The following is a 23,302-nucleotide window of genomic DNA, read 5'->3' as shown; positions in this document are numbered from 1 at the left end:
GTCCCATTTAAATACTTTCTTTTAAATTTGCCTTGGTCATGTTGGCTTTTGACAACAACATATAAAAAAGTTCCAAATTTACATCTTTTCAGACTATTTCAAATCTCAGGACTTAACATACCTAACTAAACATTTCCCTTTTAGGGTTGTCAGCCTCCCCCTGCCCCATTTTCCACATAGTTTTGTTACTGACAACAATATATGAGGGACAACCACATTAAAACCTAGTAAAAGGCATCATATTGGAGGAAATCTTTTTATTACAGAATATTTTCATTTTAGAATAAGTTCTTTGTAGTCCTAAATTAATAAGCTTATAATGATCTCATAGACCTCAGAGCTGTAGTTCAACTGACATTAAGCCACTATATACACATGTCTTAATGGCAGTTCTCCCTTTTTTGCTATTTGTTATTGTTCTAAGGCACTAGTGAGGCTAGGCTTAAACTAGGTTGGCCTGGAACTCATGATCCTCTGGCCTTCGTCTCCCGAGGGCTACAATTAAAGCATGCTACCACAAGTGGCTTGCAACACCATTCTTAACAGCTGCTCAAGACCAAGCTTCCAATCATTCTCTTATCACCTACTTCTATCAGAAACACAGTCAGAATCCAACTACTTACCATCATAACCACCACTGAATATTCAGGTCTGAAAAAGTGATAGCTCTCATATTGACTATCTAATGTCTACTTTCCCTATTCAATCCTTGTCTACCACCCTGAAAATAGTAACTTAAATAAAGAATTCTTATCAATTATTCTGAATTTCCCCTCCTCAGTATCTTCTATTATTCTCACTGTTCTTAATTTCCATTCAGTCACAAAATTTTCCTTGGTACCTCCAATCATGGATGTGTAGTTAATATTAGCTCCAGAATCATTACAGAACTTGATAAAAAAGGATGCATTTCATCTAAAATTGTCTCTTTCTAGACTATCTATGTGATTTTTTCCCCCTTATTGCTTTTAAGAATTTGTTAAAATGTTGCCTCATTCTCAGCGAAGCCTTCCGCAAATCAAGTTGCTTACTTATTCCTACCTTTAATTTCTCAAGCACAACGATTAAAATGTAGCAGTAAACGCTTTTTATTAAACCTGAATACATTCTGACTTGGGGTTGAGGACAGTGTTGAAGATATATGTAAGATCCCCAAGTAATAAAGAGAAGTGGAAAAGAAAAAAAACCTCCTGAGAGGGAATTTATAGCTTTCAGCACATTTTTAAAGCAGTCATAACAAAAGACTAATTATCTCTTAGTGCCTACAGCGCATTTACCTCTGGTCCCTAAAATACGTATGATGCCTACTGTTTGTACGATAAGCAACAGATATCAATATAGTACCAGCAGCAATGAAATGTAGTGAGAAATACTTGAGACACAAGCTATAAAAATTGTTTTAATAATGACTATATTGTGAAGTACTTCTAATTACTTTTACATATACTTCCCGAGAGGTTTAGACAAAAGTTTTATAGTTGCAGAATTTTCAAAGCAACCATAATCTCACAAAACAGATTTTGAAGAGAGCAGAATTTACTTAAAAAGTAATTAAATAATAAATGATCCACATAATTTATCAACTCTCTTATCATAGCATTGCTATGTATGTTTGAATTACCTAAGATTTCCAAATAACATATGGATGTCAACTATAAAATAATATAGCTTCATTAAACTTATGGGAAAGTTTTAATAAGAGTATATATTATATTACATACAGGTAGATACATTCTTTCTAATCAAGATATTCCACATATCTTGCAATCATTTTTCTCAGATGGAAGGCAATCTCCTACACAACAGACATGGAGATCAGGAGTATGTACACACAGCAGTACTATCTGCTCCACAGCACAACACCATGTCACTGCACCAGTGATGTCCTCTGCTGTTACTTCTCCCAAGGCAGAAGATCTAATCTAAGAAGCATGCATTATTTAGTCATATTTAGTAATCATGTCTATTTATTTTCGATCTGATAAAGACTTTTTCTTGACCCTGACATAAAAACTGCTAGCGTAGTTATAAAAATGTCTATTAATTGGATCTGTTGGATGTTTCTTCATGTTTGGTTCACATCATATATTTTGAACAGCACTGACACAAACAATTTAATATTGAATAGGATAATGGTGATGTTGGCTTGCTCCAATACTAGTGTTGCCAGGTTTCATAACCTGGTTAAAAAAGGTCCACGTGTTTTCCTTATAATTTCACTGTTTCTCTCTTTGAAGAAATTCAGTAATAGGGAGATAATTAATAGAATTTAATGCTATAAAGAGTCTCTCTGTTCTTCCATTATCTACTCATGTTATTATATGGCCCCAATGATTTATAGACACAAGTTATTGTCCGCTGTTATCAGACTTGCACTGATGTCCACACTTTTCTTCTCCATTCTCCTTCTATTCCTTTATTTACTTACTAATTTATTTATTTAGAGATAGGGTCTAAACATAGCTCAGGTTGGTCTCCAACTTGACATCTTCCTACCTCAATGTTCCACATTCAGAATCACAGGTGTGTACCACCATGTCCAGAGGAAGTTGTTCTTTATACAGACAATGTGGCCCCTTTAAGGTGTCTCCTGTGTCTCTTGATTATGACCACACTACAAATTTTGGTTTTTGTACGAGAAGGTCTAACCTAATGCAATGCTTTCCTGACCTGAACTATGATTCATTTTCATAAGAGTACTGGTTCCTGTTATAAAATCGGGTACTTAGGGTGTTCTTTGCTACTGGCACTTGACTGTTTTAGATAGTCTTGGTATAGAGAAATAGGAAGTAGGCAGTATATGCGTTTTACACATATTACATACACATTGTCAATACATATTCACAAAAACATGCAAATTGTGTATATAAAACAACATATACACATATGCATAAATGTGTATAGATAAACCAATGTATTCAGAAGCATGACATAAGATCCTCTAATTTTGCAACACAATATACTTCTCTCTCTCTCCTCTTGCACTTAGTTTCTACCACAGTGAAAACCTGCTTCCTTCTGTTTTTATCCATTTGTTCAATCCCAGAGTAGAGCAAGCCACTTTATAACTGCCAACTTACCCCAGATAAGCCTATAAAAAGTTCAATACTGAAATTTTTGGAATAAAGCTGACATATAATTTGTAATGTATGTTATGCATATTAATTATTATTTTGATAAACAGATATTGACCTAAATAAATTCCTCCCAAAATACATATTTCTAACTAATAATATTCCTTTATAGCCCTTTCCAAATCCGTTTCCCTTGCCCTCTTAAAAAAGTTCTTAAAAGTACTTTTCTTTCCTTTTTTTTTGTATTAAAATGAACTTTTCTATTAGCTACACATTATATACAGGCAAACATGCAAAGCACACCATTCGATTCTTCTTTTGACCAGCATTTCTACAAAATGTATTCATATTCTAGGCTACATCACATGTCAATTCTGTAGCATACTGAATAACACCACAATTTTGCTGATCAATTGCTGAGATGTAGACATCTGAGTTGTTTTCAGATTTTGCTATTATGAATAAATTTCCAATGAGTAAGCTCTTTTTCTAGACATAAGTTTTTATTTCTCTTGGGTAAGTACCAGAAAAGGAAGTGCTGGTAGAAAAGGTGGGCGTATGTTTAATTTTATAAAACCTGCCAATTCTTTCCACTAAGTAGTTAAAACATCTAATATTTTCACCAAGCACAGTTTGAAAGGTCTGGTTCTAAACATCTCAGGGCCAGTATTTGTTTGGATGAGTTCTGTGATTGTTAAAGCTACTGGTTTTATTTTGTGTTGTGTTGTGTTTTTCTTTTCTTTTTTTTTTTAAAATCAATGACTGAGTAGGTTTTTAAAATCTCTAACTATAATTACAAATTTTTAAACATTTTGTGCTAAGTATTTCATATAATTTGAAAATCTTGTTATGTGGTATAGAGACATTTGTGTCTATACCATTTTCTTCATGAACTGACTCCTGACTGGCAGGAAATGTCTCATGTAATATGAGACAGTAAAATGTAGAAGCTTACTTTGCTTATCATTGCTGCTTGGCTTTTGGTGACTTTGTATCTGACATGAATGTCCTTTTGTACACTTTTACTTTAGGAAGGGCAGCTAGTACTCCTAATTGCCGAGCTGTCTCTCCTGCCCCATCTTCATCTTTGTCAAGTAAATATTGGTATTGATAGGATTTTGATAAACAATTTTTTATTTCTGCTTTTCTTTTGTTCCATTCCTTTTCTTTAAGCATTTGTATTTACAATTACATTACCTTCTTGTTTCTTTTTCTTTTCTTTTTTAAGTGATAAATCAAGTATCTTCCAAAGCATTCCTACCCTATGTGTAACATGTTGTTTCATTTGACTTTCAAAATGTAGCTGGAAAAATGACCGTTTTTGCTTCCATTCACACTTCTGACAGACATGATGGTCTGAAGAAACAATACAACATAAAACAGCAGAAAGCAACTCTGCTCCTCTTCAGTTGAGACAGGCGCACACTCACCTCATCTGTCAGCTCGCCAAACACTGTTATGACATCGATTAAAAGGCTCGCGGTGTAGAAGGACTTGATCATGTTTCTGGAAGAGAACAGGTACTCGAATTTAAATTAAACACTGAAATGCAGTCAAGTACCTATAAAAAATATGTTTAAAAACACTGAAATTAGTGCTTGAAATAAAGTCTATTCCAAGAAAACAAATGGGAGCCCATTGCTAATGTCATCATAAAAATCTAACACACTGGACCTAAGTAAAGGCTACAAGGTTTTTATCGTGAAGTTTGATTTAGCAATGTCAACTATTATGGGAATCTATATAAAGAACAATGCATCTCTATGGTTTTAAATATTATAATAGCGACCAAGCTATCATCTAATTTGGCTAGTACTCTTTCTTGCTTTGTGTATGATTTATTTTTTGAGACAGTGTCTTAGATGTAGCCTCTGTTAGCTTTGAGTTTTTGAGAATCTTCTTATCTCGAAATAGCTATGTGCCACCACACCCAGCTAGACTGGTATGCTTTAAAAATTGACATCATCAGGACAAATTTGTTTTGACTAAAATCAACTCAGTTCTTTTCACTAACTGTAAGGACTGGCTAGCTGGGACAAATGTACTGAGGAATGAGTCTGACATAAATAGTCTTCTTGTAACCTAAAAAAATCACTGGACATTAGAGTTGCAAAGTTTAGAAACCAATACTCAGGTGAATACAAAGTATTCAACTGGAAACTAGGTAATTCTTGTCAGAAAGTAGCCAAACTTATAAAAAAAACCAATTTTATTTTCCTTCCTCACTTACTTGTGAAACCGTCCCGCTCGATCCTCATTGTCTGCATACAAGAACATTTTCAAAGCATAATTTTCCAAATGGGCGCAGCCAACTATTTCTTGAGTAACAGCTTCATTATCTCCCAGCTGTTTCTTAAGCTAAAATAAAATCAGACACATAACTCATGATTTTGGGTTCTCAAAAGGATCTGTTTAAGAACAAGTAATTCTAATAATTACTTTAAATAAATCACTTCACATTCATTTCAATAAAAATTGTATCAGCAAATCTTATAAAATAGCTCTACTCCAGCCTCCTGTACTCAAACAAAAGCTCAACTCCCTCACAAGGATGAAAACGTAAAGGTACATTGGAACTTTCAAGATGAAAACAACTAAAAATAAAAGACAACATTGCCAAGTATCGTGGTGAAGGATCAAACCCCATATAACTATTACCCAGCCACTAACAACTACCCTAAAATGGAACTAGAAACTTCTCAAGCACATAATTTAAAATTTAACTTTGACCTATTTCAGTTTGTATCAAATCTATAAAAATAAAATTTATGAGCATCACTGTGTCTAAAATAGCACCTCTAGAGCACAGTGTTTAAAGGAGAGCTCACAGCAAACTGGAGAAGAATAAAGTAGCAAATTAATTACCAGATTATTTTAACTTAGACACATATAGCCCAAGTCAATGCAGTTTACAATTATGCAGACTTTCAGTTTGCATATCGCTCCACTATCCAAACAGTAATTTGAAATAGTTTGAAACTGAAGTAGTTTCTCTTTTGCTTGTCTAGAACCATTAAACTGAAATAAAATTATTTTCAGGAACATCAGATTTAGGCAACCATATTACTAAAATTGCTTTTGTCAGAGGCTGGCTGAAAAAACAGTTCAGGGTTAGAAGCACTTGCTGCTCTTGCACAGTACATGGGTTTAGTGCTCAGCACCCACACAGTGGTTTATAAAAATCTCTCACTTGAGTACCAGGGGTATCTGATGTCCTCTTATGGATTTTATGGATTCTGTAGATACTGCACACATGGGGAACACTCACATACATGCAGACAATCTCTCTCTCTCTCTCTCTCTCTCTCTCTCTCTCTCTCTCTCTCTCTCTCACACACACACACACACACACAATGTGGATTGCCTAAAAGTCAGTCAAAGTTAAAACGCTAGCAATTAAAACAGCTAATTTAATCTCCAGAAGAGATATATGTAATGTTGGAATTTAAGGTAATTTTGCCTAACCTTACTCTAAATAACAGCAGAAATCCACCTAAATCCTCATATAACACAATTTACTGTGTTTAACCTGTAAACTGATTTGTAAAAGCAGATTTAGTCCTAAAAATTAGTGAAAATAGGCCACTTCATCTTATGCTCAAGCAAAAGTAGCTCATAAAATCATGACATATTTGAATGATTTAAAGTATAATGCAAACACTGTATCATTGAGATACACATGCATAATTGCTGACTTTATGTCATTTGCCATGATTGCATGCCTTGTAAAGAACTGAGTTCTGCTCAGTCTAAAGCTTTTATCTTAGCTGTTATTACTATAACTGAAAAAACATAATCTGTGTAAATGTCTGGTACAGGTGGAACTTTATGCATTCACCACAATGTATGAAAGTTCAAGCCAACCTGCCTTAGTATGACATCACCCACAGTGGGCCGAGACCTGCTGCACCAATTACCATGGACATGCCAACAGACTAATCTGATCAAAGCAATTCTTCAACTGAATTTCTCTCTTCCCAGTGACTCAGATTGCACCAAGTGACAAAATAAACTAACCATGACACTAGGATAGCAGGGCACTGGGTCACTGAGTGGACCTTGATTACTAATACAAGTAATGGTCGGCATTATATTCTTTATTTAGAGACACTCAATCCAAACAACTCAACTTTCTGTTAATCTATCCACATAATAACCGATAACGTTCCAGTTCCCCACAGTGAAGAGGGAGACATTCTCATCCACCTCTGTCCAGCCAAAAGAGGAGTGTGTGCTGCCATGAAGAGGATAAGCAACTGGAACCACCTCATTCATGATTCCTTCCACTAAACAGCCCACTTTATTCCAGTGGGAGCCATTGAAGAATTCCTCGGTCAGTAAACCAGATGACCATGTGAACGAAAGTAGGAAAGGATGAGCAGAAAGCCATCAACAATAATGCATATGCAATGATAACAGAGCCTACTTTACACTTGGAGCTCCCCTGCATACAGTGCTAAGTTTTCATCAGGTATAATGATATTGCTAAGTGTTGCCAGCGGAAGGGCTGAAATGACAGAAGACACACACATGCACAAAAACACAAAATGAAATGCCACCTAAAACAGTCAGATAGTAAGTTATTAGTGTTTAACTTACAGCTTCTAACTGATCCATTAGCTTTGATAAGAATTTACGACACTCAGGAGTTTTACTATCAATCTTCATTCCAGTTTGCATAGCATATAAGCGACCTACACAAAAAGAAAAATAAGTTGCTTTTAAATTTCTATACATTTTAAAAATATCCACCAGTTATTTAATTACATCCAAGATTATAAACTTTATAGCATCCATTCATGAGGATAAATTCCATTTGTTAGGATAAAACTGGATGAGGGAACATTTTTAATCTTTGAAAAAATATCCACAACCATTTTCTGATAAACCTTAGCTGCCCTATAATCTGGTATTTTCCTTTTTCCATGACATCGAGCTCATGGTCCTTGTGTCTGGGCTTCCATGGTTGTTGCTCTTGAGGTAAGTAAGTACTGCTGACTGGACACCAGGAGTGTGTGCTTATTGCAGGCTCCTCCCAATTCCCAGAGGCTCAAGAGCCTTTGCAACATATTTTGAGTAGAATATCTAGTCATTCTGCTAAGCATGCAAATGAACTAAACATCATTCTTGTTCCCACCAAGTGGTTTGTGGACAGTCTTATTCTTCGCAGCCTTGGACTTAACAGCTGAGCATGTCTTTTCCTACATTCCCTTTCCAGAACATCCAGAAAGTTGAGGAGTATCTGTCAATTCTCTAAACAAGACAAGGTTTCACATCTTGAGAGTTCTTGTCTCAGGCTTCCCCTGTTGAATCACGCAACAGTACTGCTTTCTTGGCTCTCAGCTTCACCTTTGGTTTAGTTTCCTGGCTTTTTAAGTGCTATCTTGTGAGATGGGAAACAGCTGAACTTTTATACTTTAAAATTTTTAAGAGACTGAGTATTTAAAATATTTTTACCTAGGAAGAAATTCAGAACGTATATAAATTTAAAATAAAGTTAGATTTATTCTGGATTTTACCACAAAAATCTTACCTAAACAATGCAAGAGAACCACTATGCTAGCACATTTTTCCAAGTAAGGCCTTCTTTGCTGTAAAAAGGGTGTACAATTTAACTTGTGAGTCAAAGCATTAAAGTAAAAAGACAAGACAAGAAAAGACAAAATACAACCCATGTAAAAAATGCCCAACATGTGCTAGTTTAGTGGTGCTGATAGACAACCTGGGCAAGGATGCCAAGAGAGGCTTGAGCTAAGATTTATAGGGAGAACTGCTCCAGTCATTTCAATGTATGCTCATCCTTTAAATAAATACACCCTTTTAAAGACTAATAAAAGCATTTGCGATAAGACTAAAGTGAAGACCTCCTTAACACAACAGTTTTCCATTGCTGAGAACCAGAAATGTTTATGGTGGTGACTACGGAATGAACACACACACACACACACACACACACACACACGCAAAACATGTAACGCCCCCTCTACAAACTCAGCACATCCCGGAGACGGCAGCACTAGTGTTTTCACAGTACACATGGGTTCTTCCAGCACGCACACTGGGGTAATTCTCAACTGTTATAATTGGTCTTGTGTTATGGCACCTCCTAGTGGATGTATTCACAAGTTGGGTAAGAGGGAACCAAGAGGTAGCATTTCAAGTGCCATTTCTGAGAGCTACTTTAAGGTGTGCTTTAAAACAAAGTACCACTATATAATTATTTCTATAATTATAATCTATGCAAAAGCCTGTATCTGTTAAACTCACAAAAGCTGATATTAAACAAAAACTTGTGTCAACCTGGGGATTGAAAGTAGCATCTTGCTGCATTTCCTAATGATATTATATTTCCTAGATATCTTGGTACTCTACTTTATGAATTAGGACTGCTATCAAAATTAAAATATTCTACTAAACTGATTTTCTTTGTAACAAACTGGTTTGAAGAACTATTGTATTTTTGGTTTTCTTGAGGGTGGGGAAGAAGAGGCAGGGATTAAAACCAGGGCCCAATGCTAAATTAACACAATACTAATGAACTATAATCCGTCTGTAGTTCATTACTTGAGATCAGACAGAATTCCTTCACATTCAAAGACCCATCTAGCCCATACTGCTTCATAATCAGCACTACCAGTGTTCCCCTGGTTCCCTTGCTCTGTCCTAACCTAAACTTGTTATCACTTCAGGAGATCAGGACTGCAGTCCTCAGATAATAATTATTTTTATTCCCTTACAGTCCACCTACCTTGGGACTTACAAGTTGCCTTTATGAGCTGAGCTGTTATCTAATTTGTAATGTTTCCCCAGAGTCTTCTCAACTCTCTCAGCTGTTCGTGTCCTCTGACACCCAATGCTATCGTATCTGCAATGGCCTGTGGATCTCAGCGTCTACCTTTGACCATCTCACACACTTCTGAAGCTTTCTTCATTACATGCATATTACTGTATGCCTTCCCATATGCCTGTTTCCCATTGTTTTGCTATGGAGACATGTGTACAGTCAAAGATTATATTTTGCAACATTCAAAACAAAAGTATTGCTTTGTACAATAACCAAGACTAACACCACAGAGCCAGAAACTGCTGGGAGACATGTCAGCAAAGTCTCCTTGCCGTCATAATGGCAGGGAAGGATCTCACCTTCTTCATTTTTTCCTTGCCATCTAGACTACTACTACTTGGTAACTCAAGTCTAGTATTCACCTTGAACTATATGCAACTTTCGCAGTGCTAGCTCTGAAACTCCTTGAGCTTGGGATCCTGTAATTTCATAGAGACGTACACTGACATGTGTACTGTTAGCAAGCCATTATTTTAATCAAGGGAGGAAATCCTTATTTTACTTAGCTCATTAGTTCAGGGTTTTTTCTACAATAAACAAGATAATCTAAATCTAATATAAATATAGAAACAGACTTACTGACCTCTAAAGCATTGTTTTCTGCTCACACTGCCATTCCACAAATAAATTACCATCACAAGCCAATAATGTGCAGCTAAAGTTGTCTATCAAGCACAACTCGTGAATGCAATACTCTGTTTTTCTAATGTTTAACTATATGCACAACTACAGGCTTCCAGTTCATTAGTACCTTTTCAATTTAAATTATAATCTGTCTTCTTTCAGCTATCTCTGTAACCAGATTTAATTTTACAATGTATTTTTCTTTTGGCTTTTTGAGGTAAGAGTATTGCTCTGACTCTCAGGCTGGCCTGGGACTCACTATGTAGCCTAATGCTAGCTTTAAGTCTCAGGTATTTGTTGTGCTTCAGCCTAACTGCTGGGGCTAGACGGCCATGTTACCATGTCTGTTGTGGTGGCTTGAATAAGAATCTTCTCATAGGCTCAAAGATTCTTAAGATGTGCTCCTCAGTTGGTGGACTGTTTGGGAAGACTAAGAGGTGTAGCCTTTTTGGAGGAGTTGTGGCCTTATTGGAGGAAGTATGTCACTGGGGGCAGGCTCTGGTTTCAAAAGCCAATAACATTCCCAACTTTTCTCTCTGCCTCTCACTTGCTGATAAGATGTAAGCTCTCAGATCCTGCTTCATCGCCATGCCTACCTATTTGCTGCCACCACCGCTGTCACCACCACCACCACTACCACCACGATGGTCACAGATTCTCCCTCTGAAAATGTTAAGTAAGCTCCCAATTAAATGCTTTTTTTAAAAAATAAGTTATTTGGTCATGGTGTCTTTTCATAGCAATAGAACAGTAACTCAGATATCTGTCTACAATATATTTTTCTATGTGACCATCCTATGTGACTATACTTCTACCTGTAAATCTTTTTATTATAGTCCCCTGGCAAAAACATACTCAGATATATATTTAACTACCCCTTTTCTCTATATTTGTATGAAAGCAGCACAGACTGCTGGCAAACTGTCATGACTGTTAATCTCAAATAACCTTAAAATGTACTTTCTCAAAATGCCAAGCTTTATTTTAAACACATTTTAATCTCTTTAAAATATGGACACCTACAACTACACACAAAAATTAGCACATATTAATTAACTGATCACTATGGAGACACCGGTCAGTATAAGATGATAATGTGTGGCAAGATAATCCTGACAGTTTCACTTCTGTGTGCCTTTTCTAATCTTCTCTCACAGTATGGACAGCGACCATCACCTTAGATCACCATTCAAGGACAACAGTTAGCTATTTAGACCAACTTGGAGAACAAGTGACTATCTGACACAGTTAAAGCCCAGGTAGAGGAGTGACGTTGATTCCTAGATTTACCTTGTCTTTTATAACAGCCCCAGGGAAATGAATGGAAAATTAAGTCAGCACTTTCTTGCTACCATACAAGATTTATTGTCATGTGAAAGATTTAAGGACCTTATTTAGCTTCTGCTATCTACAATATATAGAAAAATGTGTATCAATTTCCTCTGAAGGAAAGATACAATAAATAGAGAGAAATGTTTATCTATTTCCTCTGAAGGAAAAGTAACACTGTTTATACTTCACCACTATCATCCAGATTCTCATTCTTCAGGAACACTAGAAACACAGTGTAATAATATTTATGGACATGACCTAAACCGTGCCCCCTTCATTTGTGTGTGTGTGAGTGTGTGTGTGTGTGTATCTATATATACTACACTGTATTGTAAAGACATTATTATATAGTAAGATCCTTAAGAATTTGATCCTCTCAAATTCTGAATTGACACTTCTGTGCTGGTTATGTGTTGTGAGATATATGATCACATGTGAACTCTGAGTGTACATTTGCATTAATTAAACAGAATCAACCTTGGATCAGGAGGTGGAACCAGCAACTAGTTGACAGAAAGTAATCATAGAGTCAGAAGGAGTCTGGAAAACAGACAGATGCACAGAAAGTAGTAGGGAGGCACTTTGAGTGTGGTGGCCTTTTTTGGTTTAGAGGTGGAAGAGACTCTGAGACACCAATGGAGAGGGAAGGTCAGCTAGTTGCTCTTCAACCTCTCTGAGCTAGCAGGTTTTCACCCCAGTCTCTGACTGTACTGGTGAATAGAATGATAGAGATTTAGTTAAAAACTACATTTGGTGGTGGCAGCAGGAGGTAGGTCTGGCGGGATTTAGAAGCCCTGGCTACTGCCTGAGAAGTTAGCCAATAACTGAGGAGCCACAGTTGATGGCTGAAACAGTAGTAGATTCAGGTTCAGGCACAGCGGGTGATAAAACAACACTTATGTGGCTTACAATTTGAAGTTTGGAAAGTGTAATAGAAGATACATTCTTTAATAGTAATAAAAATAAGCCCTTTAAACTCTACGAAAATTAAAAAAAAATATCTGAAGCCATGTGGAAGGAAAAAAGGATCAGTTTCACGCAGAGCTATTTGACATATAAGCAATTCATTGTAGAGACAGAAATATGAACATTAATATGTAACACAGATAGAACAAATGCATGTGTAGCAAAAGTTGCCAACAAGAAAATATTTCATATTGGAATTTCTTTTAGGAATGGGATGGATAGTTTATAGTTTTTTTGAGATTATAATATAATTACACCATTTTCCCACTTTCATGTGTACCTCCATCCCAGCTCTTTTTCAAATTTATGGTCTCTTTTTGTTTGTTTTCATGAATAAATATTATTTGATGATGAGTAATGAGGTATGTTTGCAAAAGGATTAAGTACTTTCCAAACCAACTTTAATTTAATGTGAGGCATTCGGGAGACAAACATTTACTAATCATGAAGGTATGCATTATTCAAAGTTCCACAGACTCTGAAAATAAATGTTCTAACAGGTCTTGCTTATCCAAGAGAAGTATAAAAACATTTAACATGTAAATACAAAATTTTACATACAGATACACACACACGCACACACCAGAGAAGAATAAGGTTTTTTTTTTACCTTAACACCTGTATTTTTTTTATGAGAAAGTAATTTTATTAAATTATAAAAGTTTCCATTTCCGCCCCTCCTCCCAACACCCTCCCACTCCCCCAACCTCCCAACACCCTCCCACTCCCCCAATTCCCTTCTCTCCTCCCTCTCCATCCCCAAGAGGAGTCAGGGCCTCCTGCCCTGTGGGTAGTTCAAGCTCCTCCTCCCTCCCTCCAGGTCCAGGAAGGTGAGCATCCAAACAGACTGGATCCCAGAAATCCAGTATATGCAGAGGAAACAAGTCCCAGTGTCATTGTCAATGGCTTTTCAGAAAGACTCAAGAATAAGGTTTTATTATATCAAAGGAACATGACATTAAATACAATGATATACATTAATGTTTAAAAGCAAAACTTATTTCAAAAGATAGAGCTGAAAACACTACAATATTTTCAGTTTGTTATAAATACCTGCTATATCATCAGTATTATCCTTTGTGAAGCTACTTCTGAGTCAAACATTGAAATACACTGCAGCTCTTATAGCAGGTATAACTGCACTACTTTCCAAAGTAAAACAACAGTAACAACCTCCTCCCCTGTCAATACATATACACTTTGACCACACGTAAAATCAAAACTAAACAAAGAGCAAGAAGACAGAATAAATTAATGTCTACTAAAGGGTACACATTCTTCCTTCATCAGACAAGCATTTTGGAACCCTTGGATGCTACAACTACTTTAAGAAAAAGTTACTCTTAGTTCCTCCTACAAGATGAAATGAAAATTGGCCTATAAATTAACATATCTAGTTTTTATTATCTACAAATCAGCCAATATTCACACTTCCATGCTGGATACTAGCATTGTATTGACACACCACAGGCACTACATGACATTTGATTATTAACATAATGCCATAAGCTGGGCCAGGTAGAGCAGGACTGTACTCTAAAATACTCTTAAGGCTGAGGTGAGAGGATTATCAGGTCCAAGGCTGGCCTGTGAAACTGGGAGATGTCAAGGCCTTCCTAAGCAACCTAGAAAAAAAAAAAACCAAAAACCCTGAACAAAATACACGAAGCAAGTTTCCTGCATGCTATCTAGAGAAAACCTAAAAGCATGGAACAGCTAAACCAGCCCAGCATTCTGCGTGGAGACACACTGTCAAAACTCAGGGGAAAGACAACAGCTCCAAGCCAGGACAATATGTCCTCTAGCTGAATTGGGGAAATAAAAAACAAGTTTGTCTTTAATTCTTTTTTATCTATCTATCTATCTATCTATCTATCTATCTATCTATCTATCTATTTATTTATTTATATTAGTTATCTAGCTTCAGGAAGAATGAGTTATAAGGTGAAGGCTAGGGTAATGGCTGGGAGGAAGCTAAGAGAAAGAAGGCCATTGATCATCATGGCCAAACACAGCTAATGTTAGTCAAACACCAGTAAGGGTATGTGCATGGGGAAGCTTCACAAGGCCAAAGAATGCACACAGGCTATGTGTCTACCTCTTACCAAGCATACACACTGTGCTAGAATACATTTATAGCCAGGTGGTGGTGTGGTGGTGGTAGATATTCAGTAGACTTCAAAACCATACTTTAGCAGTTAGACTAACCTGTTCCTAGAGAAAAGTCTCTTTTATGCATACTCTCCAAAGGCTATTTTATCCATGCTTCCCAAAAGAAATAGAAACAATAATGGCGACAAACAAAAGAACAAAGCACAAAGAGATCCACTGAACCACTAATACCTTGAATGTTAGCCAGATAAGTTAGCCAGATAAGTGTTCTATGTCCAAGCAAAAATTACTAACCATGCTGGTGTGAAAATGTGATGCATAAAGCAATAAGCCAACAATTCAAGCAGATCAATGAATGATAAAATGATGTAAATATCAGATGACAGCCAAATACTAGGAACTAATATGAAAGTATTTACATAAAAGTAAGGAGAAATGTATGCAAAGGGCCTCAAATGTAATGCCTAGAAGTAATTATCCAAAGTGAAAAATTCACTTGATATGATTAGAAATAGTACAGTATAAACATAAGAAGAAGAAATGGCTAGCGAGCCTTAGAAATAGCAAGAGAAACCACCCAAAATAAATCTGGGGGAAACCAATCTTAAGAAAAGAATAAAAACAACTTAAAAACCAGCCCCTGCAGGTCCAGGAAAATGTCAAGTGTCTAGCTAAAATGTGACTAGATTCCCCAATGAAGGGAGCCAGTCAAAAAGGTGTCAAAAACGGGGTGAAGAAAAAAAAACAAACAAACTGTCAAATGCAATGTACAGCAGGCATAAATGCATCCTTAAAAAAAAAAAAACAAAAAAAACAAAAACAAAAACAAAAAACCAGCCTGAGATGAAAGCGCATGTCCTTACAGCAGAGGTTGAGATAATGTCAGCATCAAACTGAGTTAAGAAATGACATAGTTCTGGGAGAGAAAAGACAACACCACCAGATTTAAAGCTGAGGCTACAAAGAAAGGAAAATGATGAAAATGATATTTATATGTTACATAAAGGGGGCTGACCTGCTTGTTCGGATTTCTGTCCTGTCCGGTACCCCCAGCTATTTAGTCCCAGAGAAAAATCACACACAGATCTCTGTAAGTTATAATGCTGATTGGCCCATTAGGTCAGGCTACTTATTAGCTAACTCTCACATCTTGATTAACCCATTATTCTGATCTATGTTAGCCATGTGGCTCAGTACCTCTTTCAGTGGGGCAGCTCACATCCTGCTGCTTCGGTGATCTGGACAGGAGTGGGAGGAATCAACTTCCTCCTCCCCAGAATTCTCCTGCTTTCTTTGCATCATTTCTACTTCCTGTCTGGTTTTCCTGCCTACACCTTCTGCCTGGCCAATCAGCGTTTATTTAAAACATGATTGACAGAACACAAACAATTCTCCCGCACCATTTATATAGTCAAATATATGAAAGAGTAGTTTCTTACTTAATAAAATTAAAACAGAATAGTTAAAAAGTAAAAATGTACTACATAAAATATGAGATGTATGAACACATACATGCCAACTATCAGCAAAAGACTTGGAAAAACAATGCATACTTCATGGGTAAAGTTTTATATCATATGACAGCAGATTCTGATGCCTTAGTGCAAATTTTACAATAATCACTAATAAATAGAAATCTATTAATCTCACATTGGAAAATTGGAATGTTAGAATCCTTAAACAAACAAACAAAAACAAATTCTTGCAGGGACTAGTGAGATGGCTTAGTGGTTAAGAGCACTCCAGCTCTTGAGAGTATCTGGGTTCTATTCCCAGCACCTACATGGAAGATCAAAGCTCTGTAATTTCCATTTCAAGTCATTCAATGCCCTCTTCTGGCCTTTACAGGCAAAATCATTCAACGTTGCCCACCCCCACAAAAGAGTACCCTAATTGTGTACCAAAGAGACAGAAAAAGAAAGAAAAACCAGAAAAAAATCAAATATAAGGCTGATAGCAAGAATACCCAAGAGAAATGAAAGGATTTCCCCGGGAAGGGGAAATAGAAGAGATCTCCTGGGTAAACTGGGTGTGGGGTGGGAGGTGTAGGGAGAATGAAGGCATCCAGTTGGGCAGGTTGTGGGTAGGACAGAGTGACAGAGTAATGAAAGAGGAGTCTTGATGTGGGGAGGAGGCATTTCCAGGGTTAGGGAAAAACATGGTGCCAGGAAAACTTTCAGGAATCCACAAGGATGACCCCAGCTAAGACTCCTAGCAATAATGGAGAGGGTGTCTGAACTAGCTTTCTCCTGTAATCAGATTGGTGACTACCCTAATTGTCATCAGAGAACCTTCATCCAGTAACTGGTAGAAGCAGATGCAGAGATCCACAGCCAAGCCCTGGGCCAAACTCTGGCAAATCCTGTTGAAGAGATGGAGGAAGAGGTAGGGCATTCAAGGTCATCACAAAGGAACTCATAAAGAAACAACTAACCTGGGCTCATAGGTGCTCACAGACTCTGAACCAACAGCTATGGATCCTAGATAGGACCAACCTAGGCCCTTTACATATGAGTGAGAGTTGTGCAGCTTGCTCTATCTGCAGGACTCCCAGCAGTGGGATTAGGGCCTGTCCCTAATGCTTGAGTTAGGTTTTGGGAACCTATTCTCCTTACTAGGTTGCCTCGCTCTGGCTGAATACAAAGGGAGGTGCTTAGTCTTACCTCCACTTGACAAGTCATGCTTTGTTGAGACCCATGGGAGGCCTGTCCCTTTTTGTACAGAAACAGAGGAGTGGCGGATGGGGGGGAGGCAGAGGAGAGGTGGGAGAGGGGGGCATGAAAAAGAGGAGAAGAGGGAAGGGAAATTTTGATTCAGATGCAAAATAAATAAAAATTGTAATAAAAAAGTAGGCTTATATTCAAGCACATTAATAATTACATTAAACAATTTACTCCAATTAAAAGGACAAGGCTGCCATCTGAGAAAAAATATAAGACTTAAGAATATATTCTGTCTTCAAGACTCCAGTGAATTGGAGTAATAATTACTTAAAAATAACATTAAATTAAAAATTTTCAAGAGTCATGAACCTTCAAAATCATTTAAAAGTGGTCAAATCAAATTAATTGACCACAAAAATATTGTGAAGTGGATGCTACTTTTGTCCCAAGATTACTAATAAAGTGCATACTTCCTGCCATCCGATTCTCAAAGATGCTAAAACCATGTCAAAAAAAGACAGACTCTTAGACAAATGGTGCTGAGAGAACTAGATGGATGGTCAGATGTACAAGTGTCACTCTTGATCTTATATCCCTCAAAGATCAACTGAAAATGGATCCAAGTGCCAAAATAAAGACTTGAAATCACAGGGGAAACACTTCACATTAGAAGTACAGGCACAGACATTGGAACAGGATCCAAAATGGATTAGAGAAAATATCAAGAATTGGCAAATATAATTACATAAAATCACAAAGATTCTATATAGAAAACAATTACCAAGAGACAATCTGAAGAGCGTGAGAAAATCTTTGCCATTTACATATCCAGGGAACTAATATTCAGGATATACAGATAATTAAAATACAAAACAGTAATCCAAGAAATAAATGAACAAATATGCATTATTCAAAACAATCCAGAGCCAATGAATACAGAAAAAAAGTCAACAACTATAGTGAGATTTTTATCTTATATCAATCAGAATAGCTAAAACCAAAACCAACAAATGCTGGTATTTGTGAGTGACACAGTCACACATTGAGTGGGAAGGTAAACTAGTATATCCACAAAAATCAGGACGGACCTTCCTCAAAAAACAGAATTACCTACACCATTCCCAAGTATACACTTAAGGAACAAGGGCAGCTTATCGTAGAGATAACTGTATATCCATGTGTACTGAGACACTATTCACTACAGGCAAGTTGTATGACTAACAGGTATCATCAACAAGAAGATACAATGTGACACACACACACACACACACACACACACACAAAATGGAGTTTTATCTATTCACAAAGAATGAAGACATATCATTGGAAGAAAAATGTAGGAGGAGGGCCTGGGGCCACTTGTTTGTCCTGACTGCCCAGAACCGAAATAACCACACAGAAACTATATTAATTAAAACACTGCCTGGCCCATTAGCTCTAGCTTCTTATTGGCTAACTCTCACATTAATTTAACTCATTTCTATTAATTTATATATTCCCACGTGGCAGTGGTTTACCAGCAAAGATTCTAACCCTACATCTGTCTCAGGTGGTGGATCCATGGCGTCTCTCTCTGACTCTGCCCTTCGTTTCCCCAGCATTCAGTTCTGTCTTGCCCACCTACCTAAGTTTTGTCCTTCTTTCCCCCAGCATTCAGTTCGGTCATGCCCACCTACCTAAGTATTTTCCTATCAACAGGCCAAGACAGTTTCTTTATTCATTAATCAAGACAGAAGGACCTCCCATATCAGAAAAATGGGCAGAATTGGCTATCATCAGGCCCGTGAAGCAAGTCAACTGTGAAAGGCAAATACCGTATTTTCTCTCCTCTGTGAAAGCAGGGGAAAATGAGAAAGATGACATTAAAGTAGAAAGGAGACTACTGTAAAAGAGAAAGGGGATGAGAAAGAAGGGGTAAAAAAGGTAATGGGGTCATCATGTACATTATATGTACAAGTCTCACAACAAAGTCCACTATTTACACAACATTAAAAATAAACTAAATTTTACAAAATGAAGCATATTTGTCCAAAGTCATGTAACGAAGTAACAGGTTAGGATCACTTAGGTACAATCTGGCTCAAGTCACCTACCCTTCTATTTCTCAAGCTCTCACAGCACACATGTACACAGCATTTTATATGTGCTATGTATATGCAACCACAAATTATATATATTAGAGTATATAATTATTCATACTTCTTTTTTACAGGACGCTGTGTGTATTTTCTGTAATAAATGTAACTATCACTTCCATGGTGAGATAGCAGTCTATTATATCAACCCACCATAAATGACTTGAACTTACCCATACTAGCTTTCAGCATTTCATAAAAATGGCTTCATGTTGGACACTTTATACTACCATTTTCTCCTTTAGGCCCATTTTACTCAACTGAACTACCAAAGTAAAAATGTATTATATATTTTCTTCACATAATGACTATTTGATTATAAAATAAGATCGTAATCTGGTAAGAATCCTTGATATAATCATGGATCATCATTATTATCATTCTTGGCATAGTCAGGCATTTTTCCCTCAAAGAACTGAAGGCTAAGAAAGTCAGGAGGCAAGTTACAGATGACAGCAGGTGTGAATTTGCACATAAGTTTACATTTTAGTCACTTCAGGCAAATGTTACCTGTAATGAGTTTAAGTGAAAAGCCATGTGGTTCTTTATTCTTCTGTTATGTATTCCAAACTGTCTAAAATAAATGCACATTATTTTGACTTATGTTTCTCAAAGGTGACAAAACAATACTCTATGCTTCTACAGGAAGTAGGAAAAGTGTGTTTGGGGATTTACGTGAGAGTGTATGTCCACATGAATACCAGAGGGCAATGGTGGGTGTCTTCCTCACTGACCATCACTTATGTTTTAGAGCCAGGGTTGGTTTCTAACTGAACCTGGAACTTGCTGATTAGCTAGACAGGCTAGCCTACCAGCTCCAGAGATCCATCTGTGGCTGCATTCTCAGTGCTGGGATTACAGAGGAACGCTGTCATGTCTGGCTTTTATGCATGTGTTCGTAATCAAAATTGGGTGGTCATTTGTATGGTAGAGCTTTATGACTCAGCCATCTTCCCAACACCAGTATTTACTTGAAGATTTTGTATTTGTTGATGCAGTGTCTGGGAGGAAGTGTTGCCAACACAACAGTTCTGACAACAAAAAATCGTCCTTCCATGATTTCCAGCATTGTTTCCAAAAAGAAACAATAATAAACTGAGGTTTTTTTTTTTATTTTTATGTTGAAAACCCTGGGCAGTACTAAATGTAAATGCAGATACAGGACCTGAGTGGTTACCTAAACCTCACACTTCAGATAGTGTACATCTCTTGTTGTCTTAAAATTGTATATATGTGTGTGTGTGTGTGTGTGTGTGTGTGTGTGTGTATGTGTCTCTGTGTGTGTATTTAACATTTTTATTTTATATAGTCCTATAGATTATGGAGTTTTGTTGCACAAATGTAATAAAGTTGAAGCCTACTTCCTCCAACCATCCCCTACATCCTGATAGTCCACTGATGAAGTCTGTATCTTCATCACCTAACCGTCAGTCAGTAGCACTGTTAGATGAAGACCAAGCCTACGACATGTCTGTCTTTTGATAGGAGTCTTCATGTTTAAACTGAGTCTTAATAAACAAAAGCACCCACTCCTAAAACAAAACAAAACAATAACAACAAAAAGTTGTTAAGGCCCAGGGTAGAAAAACAAAAGTAATCATAACAGCTAAATGAAGATTGCTAGTGGAGGCAGGAACTTAAAAACACATCTGTGAAAACTTATATATATGATCCTGTGCTATTAAAAGTGGATGTGTGCTTTCACTTCTGAGCAGTCAAATGTAACTATTATGAAAAGCAAACCTGACCAAAGAGGCTTAAATTACTTGGGATGACAAAGTAGGAAATGAAAGAAAGGTAAGGGGAGATATTTGGTTCACAGGCTCCATTCAAGCTTCACAGTCACCCCCCCAAAAGAGTTTTATTTAAAGAAAGGAGAGCATTCAAATGACTACATTTATAAAACAAAATATGGGTGTCCATACACGTGCAAAAACAAAAGCAATGGAATTATAATGCACACAGCAGGAATTGATCATTCTGTTCACTGCTGTTAACCTGTCATGTCACAGTGTAGGATACTGAGTTGGCTTCTAACAATAATAAAAAATTCAAACAAAACTATGGTCCCAATATATAATTTAATTTCTGAAACTATAAAATTAACAAAATTCTTCCCATTGGTTTAAGTTTATTTAACTTAAAAATCCATTTTTCTGTGAGATTAAGAATAAATTAATAATAGACAATCTTTAATGCCAATTTCCAGTACTTTATTATCATTAGCACAGAAAGCCAAGATTTTTGGTATTTAATTAAACATTTCTGCTTCCATGTGCTATTACATTAACATAGCTGACTGAAACAGCTCCATGTATTCACAACTTCCTGAGGAACTATTTCATCTCTCTGTAATCACATAAACAAACAAAGTCTCAAGAACATGTTTCCATGGTCACTAAAGTTCTATGGCTTTACAATGCCACCCCCTGGAGGAATCTTTAAAGTCAAATTGGAAAGTTTACATTTAGTTACAGTGAACTTAAATAGAGATCTTTCTCAGTTCAGCCTATTGCACCAAATCTGGCAGTGTCAAAATGTTTTCATTAGTAGAGACTCAAATATTTTCTGGTTTTACTAAAGAAAAGGGGGAGTACAGTCATACATGGAGACTCATTATGAATATAAAAGCTTGGCCTTCAGCTTAGGCTTTTGTTCAACTAGCTCTTATAACTTAAATTAACCCATATTTTTTAATCTATGTTTGCTCCAAGGCCCGTTACCTTATCTCCATACTGTATGTCCTGCTTGCTTCCCTATGTCTCACTAGCGAAACCACCTTTCTTCTTCTCAGAGACCTCTCTGGCTGGAATTCCTGCCTAATCTCTTCTGCCTAGCTATGGCCCACTTAACTCTTTATTACACCAACCACAGCAATATATCTTCACATAGTGTACAAATATCCGACAACAGCAAAGACACCATTTTCATGGTATTTATTTGTTCATTTGTGATACATTTACACGCATACACACACAATTTGTGCTTTGAAATTTTACATCTCTATTTATAGCAAAATGAGTAGCATCTGGGCCCCACACATGCTAGGCAAGTGCTCTACCATGAGGTATTTCCTTAACACTACTTCTTTTCTGAGACAAGTTCTCATGCAGCCCAGATTGGCTTTGAACTCTTGATCCTCTTGCTTCTGCCACCTGAGTATTAGGTTACAGGTGTATGTCATGATGCTTAGCAAGCTTGAGAATGGAAAGATCTTCCTGCATTTAGCATTACCTACAGGACCAGATAGCACTGTCCAAAATATTTCACATAGTGTCTGTTGTTTGTAGGACTAACACATTTTCTGGCTTTATTTGAGAAAAAAAAAAAGGATCTACATCATAATACTTCATGAAATCCTGATTAAAGTTGTTTCGGTATTTGTGATAATTTCCTAATCACAAGTTCCTCCAAACTGGAACCACTAAACTATATATATGTATGTATGCTATATATTTCCATTTTCCCAAAATGCCTTCTAAAACTGTGCCAAACCTCTTAGTCATGTCGGTGATGATTTTAGTACGCTTACCTACACTAAATTTAATTTTC

The 23,302-nt window shown here is 36.7% G+C and overlaps 1 protein-coding gene across 3 annotated transcripts in view; it reads right to left on the bottom strand.

The window, feature by feature from the left end:
• The window catches only part of Vta1 (vesicle trafficking 1), a 56,885-nt gene that overhangs the window by 28,961 nt on the left and 4,622 nt on the right, over positions 1–23,302 (bottom strand). The window contains exons 2-5 of one of the 3 annotated variants that reach the window (XM_048425174.3): positions 8,608–8,665; positions 7,674–7,768; positions 5,305–5,432; positions 4,505–4,580 (exon numbers count right to left, since the gene is read on the bottom strand). In XM_048425174.3, the coding sequence (XP_048281131.1) occupies positions 4,505–4,580; positions 5,305–5,432; positions 7,674–7,768; positions 8,608–8,665 (357 nt within the window). The remainder of the gene's footprint in view (positions 1–4,504; positions 4,581–5,304; positions 5,433–7,673; positions 7,769–8,607; positions 8,666–23,302) is intronic. The other 2 variants (XM_048425173.3, XM_048425176.3) reach the window with 2 other exon arrangements.

The sequence above is a fragment of the Myodes glareolus genome, chromosome 1, assembly GCF_982192425.1.
Source record: "Myodes glareolus chromosome 1, mMyoGla1.1, whole genome shotgun sequence".
NCBI classification, from domain to species: Eukaryota; Metazoa; Chordata; class Mammalia; order Rodentia; family Cricetidae; genus Myodes; species Myodes glareolus.
The sequence above is the reverse complement of the archived record's forward strand: the minus strand, read 5'-3'. Positions and strand labels throughout refer to the sequence as shown.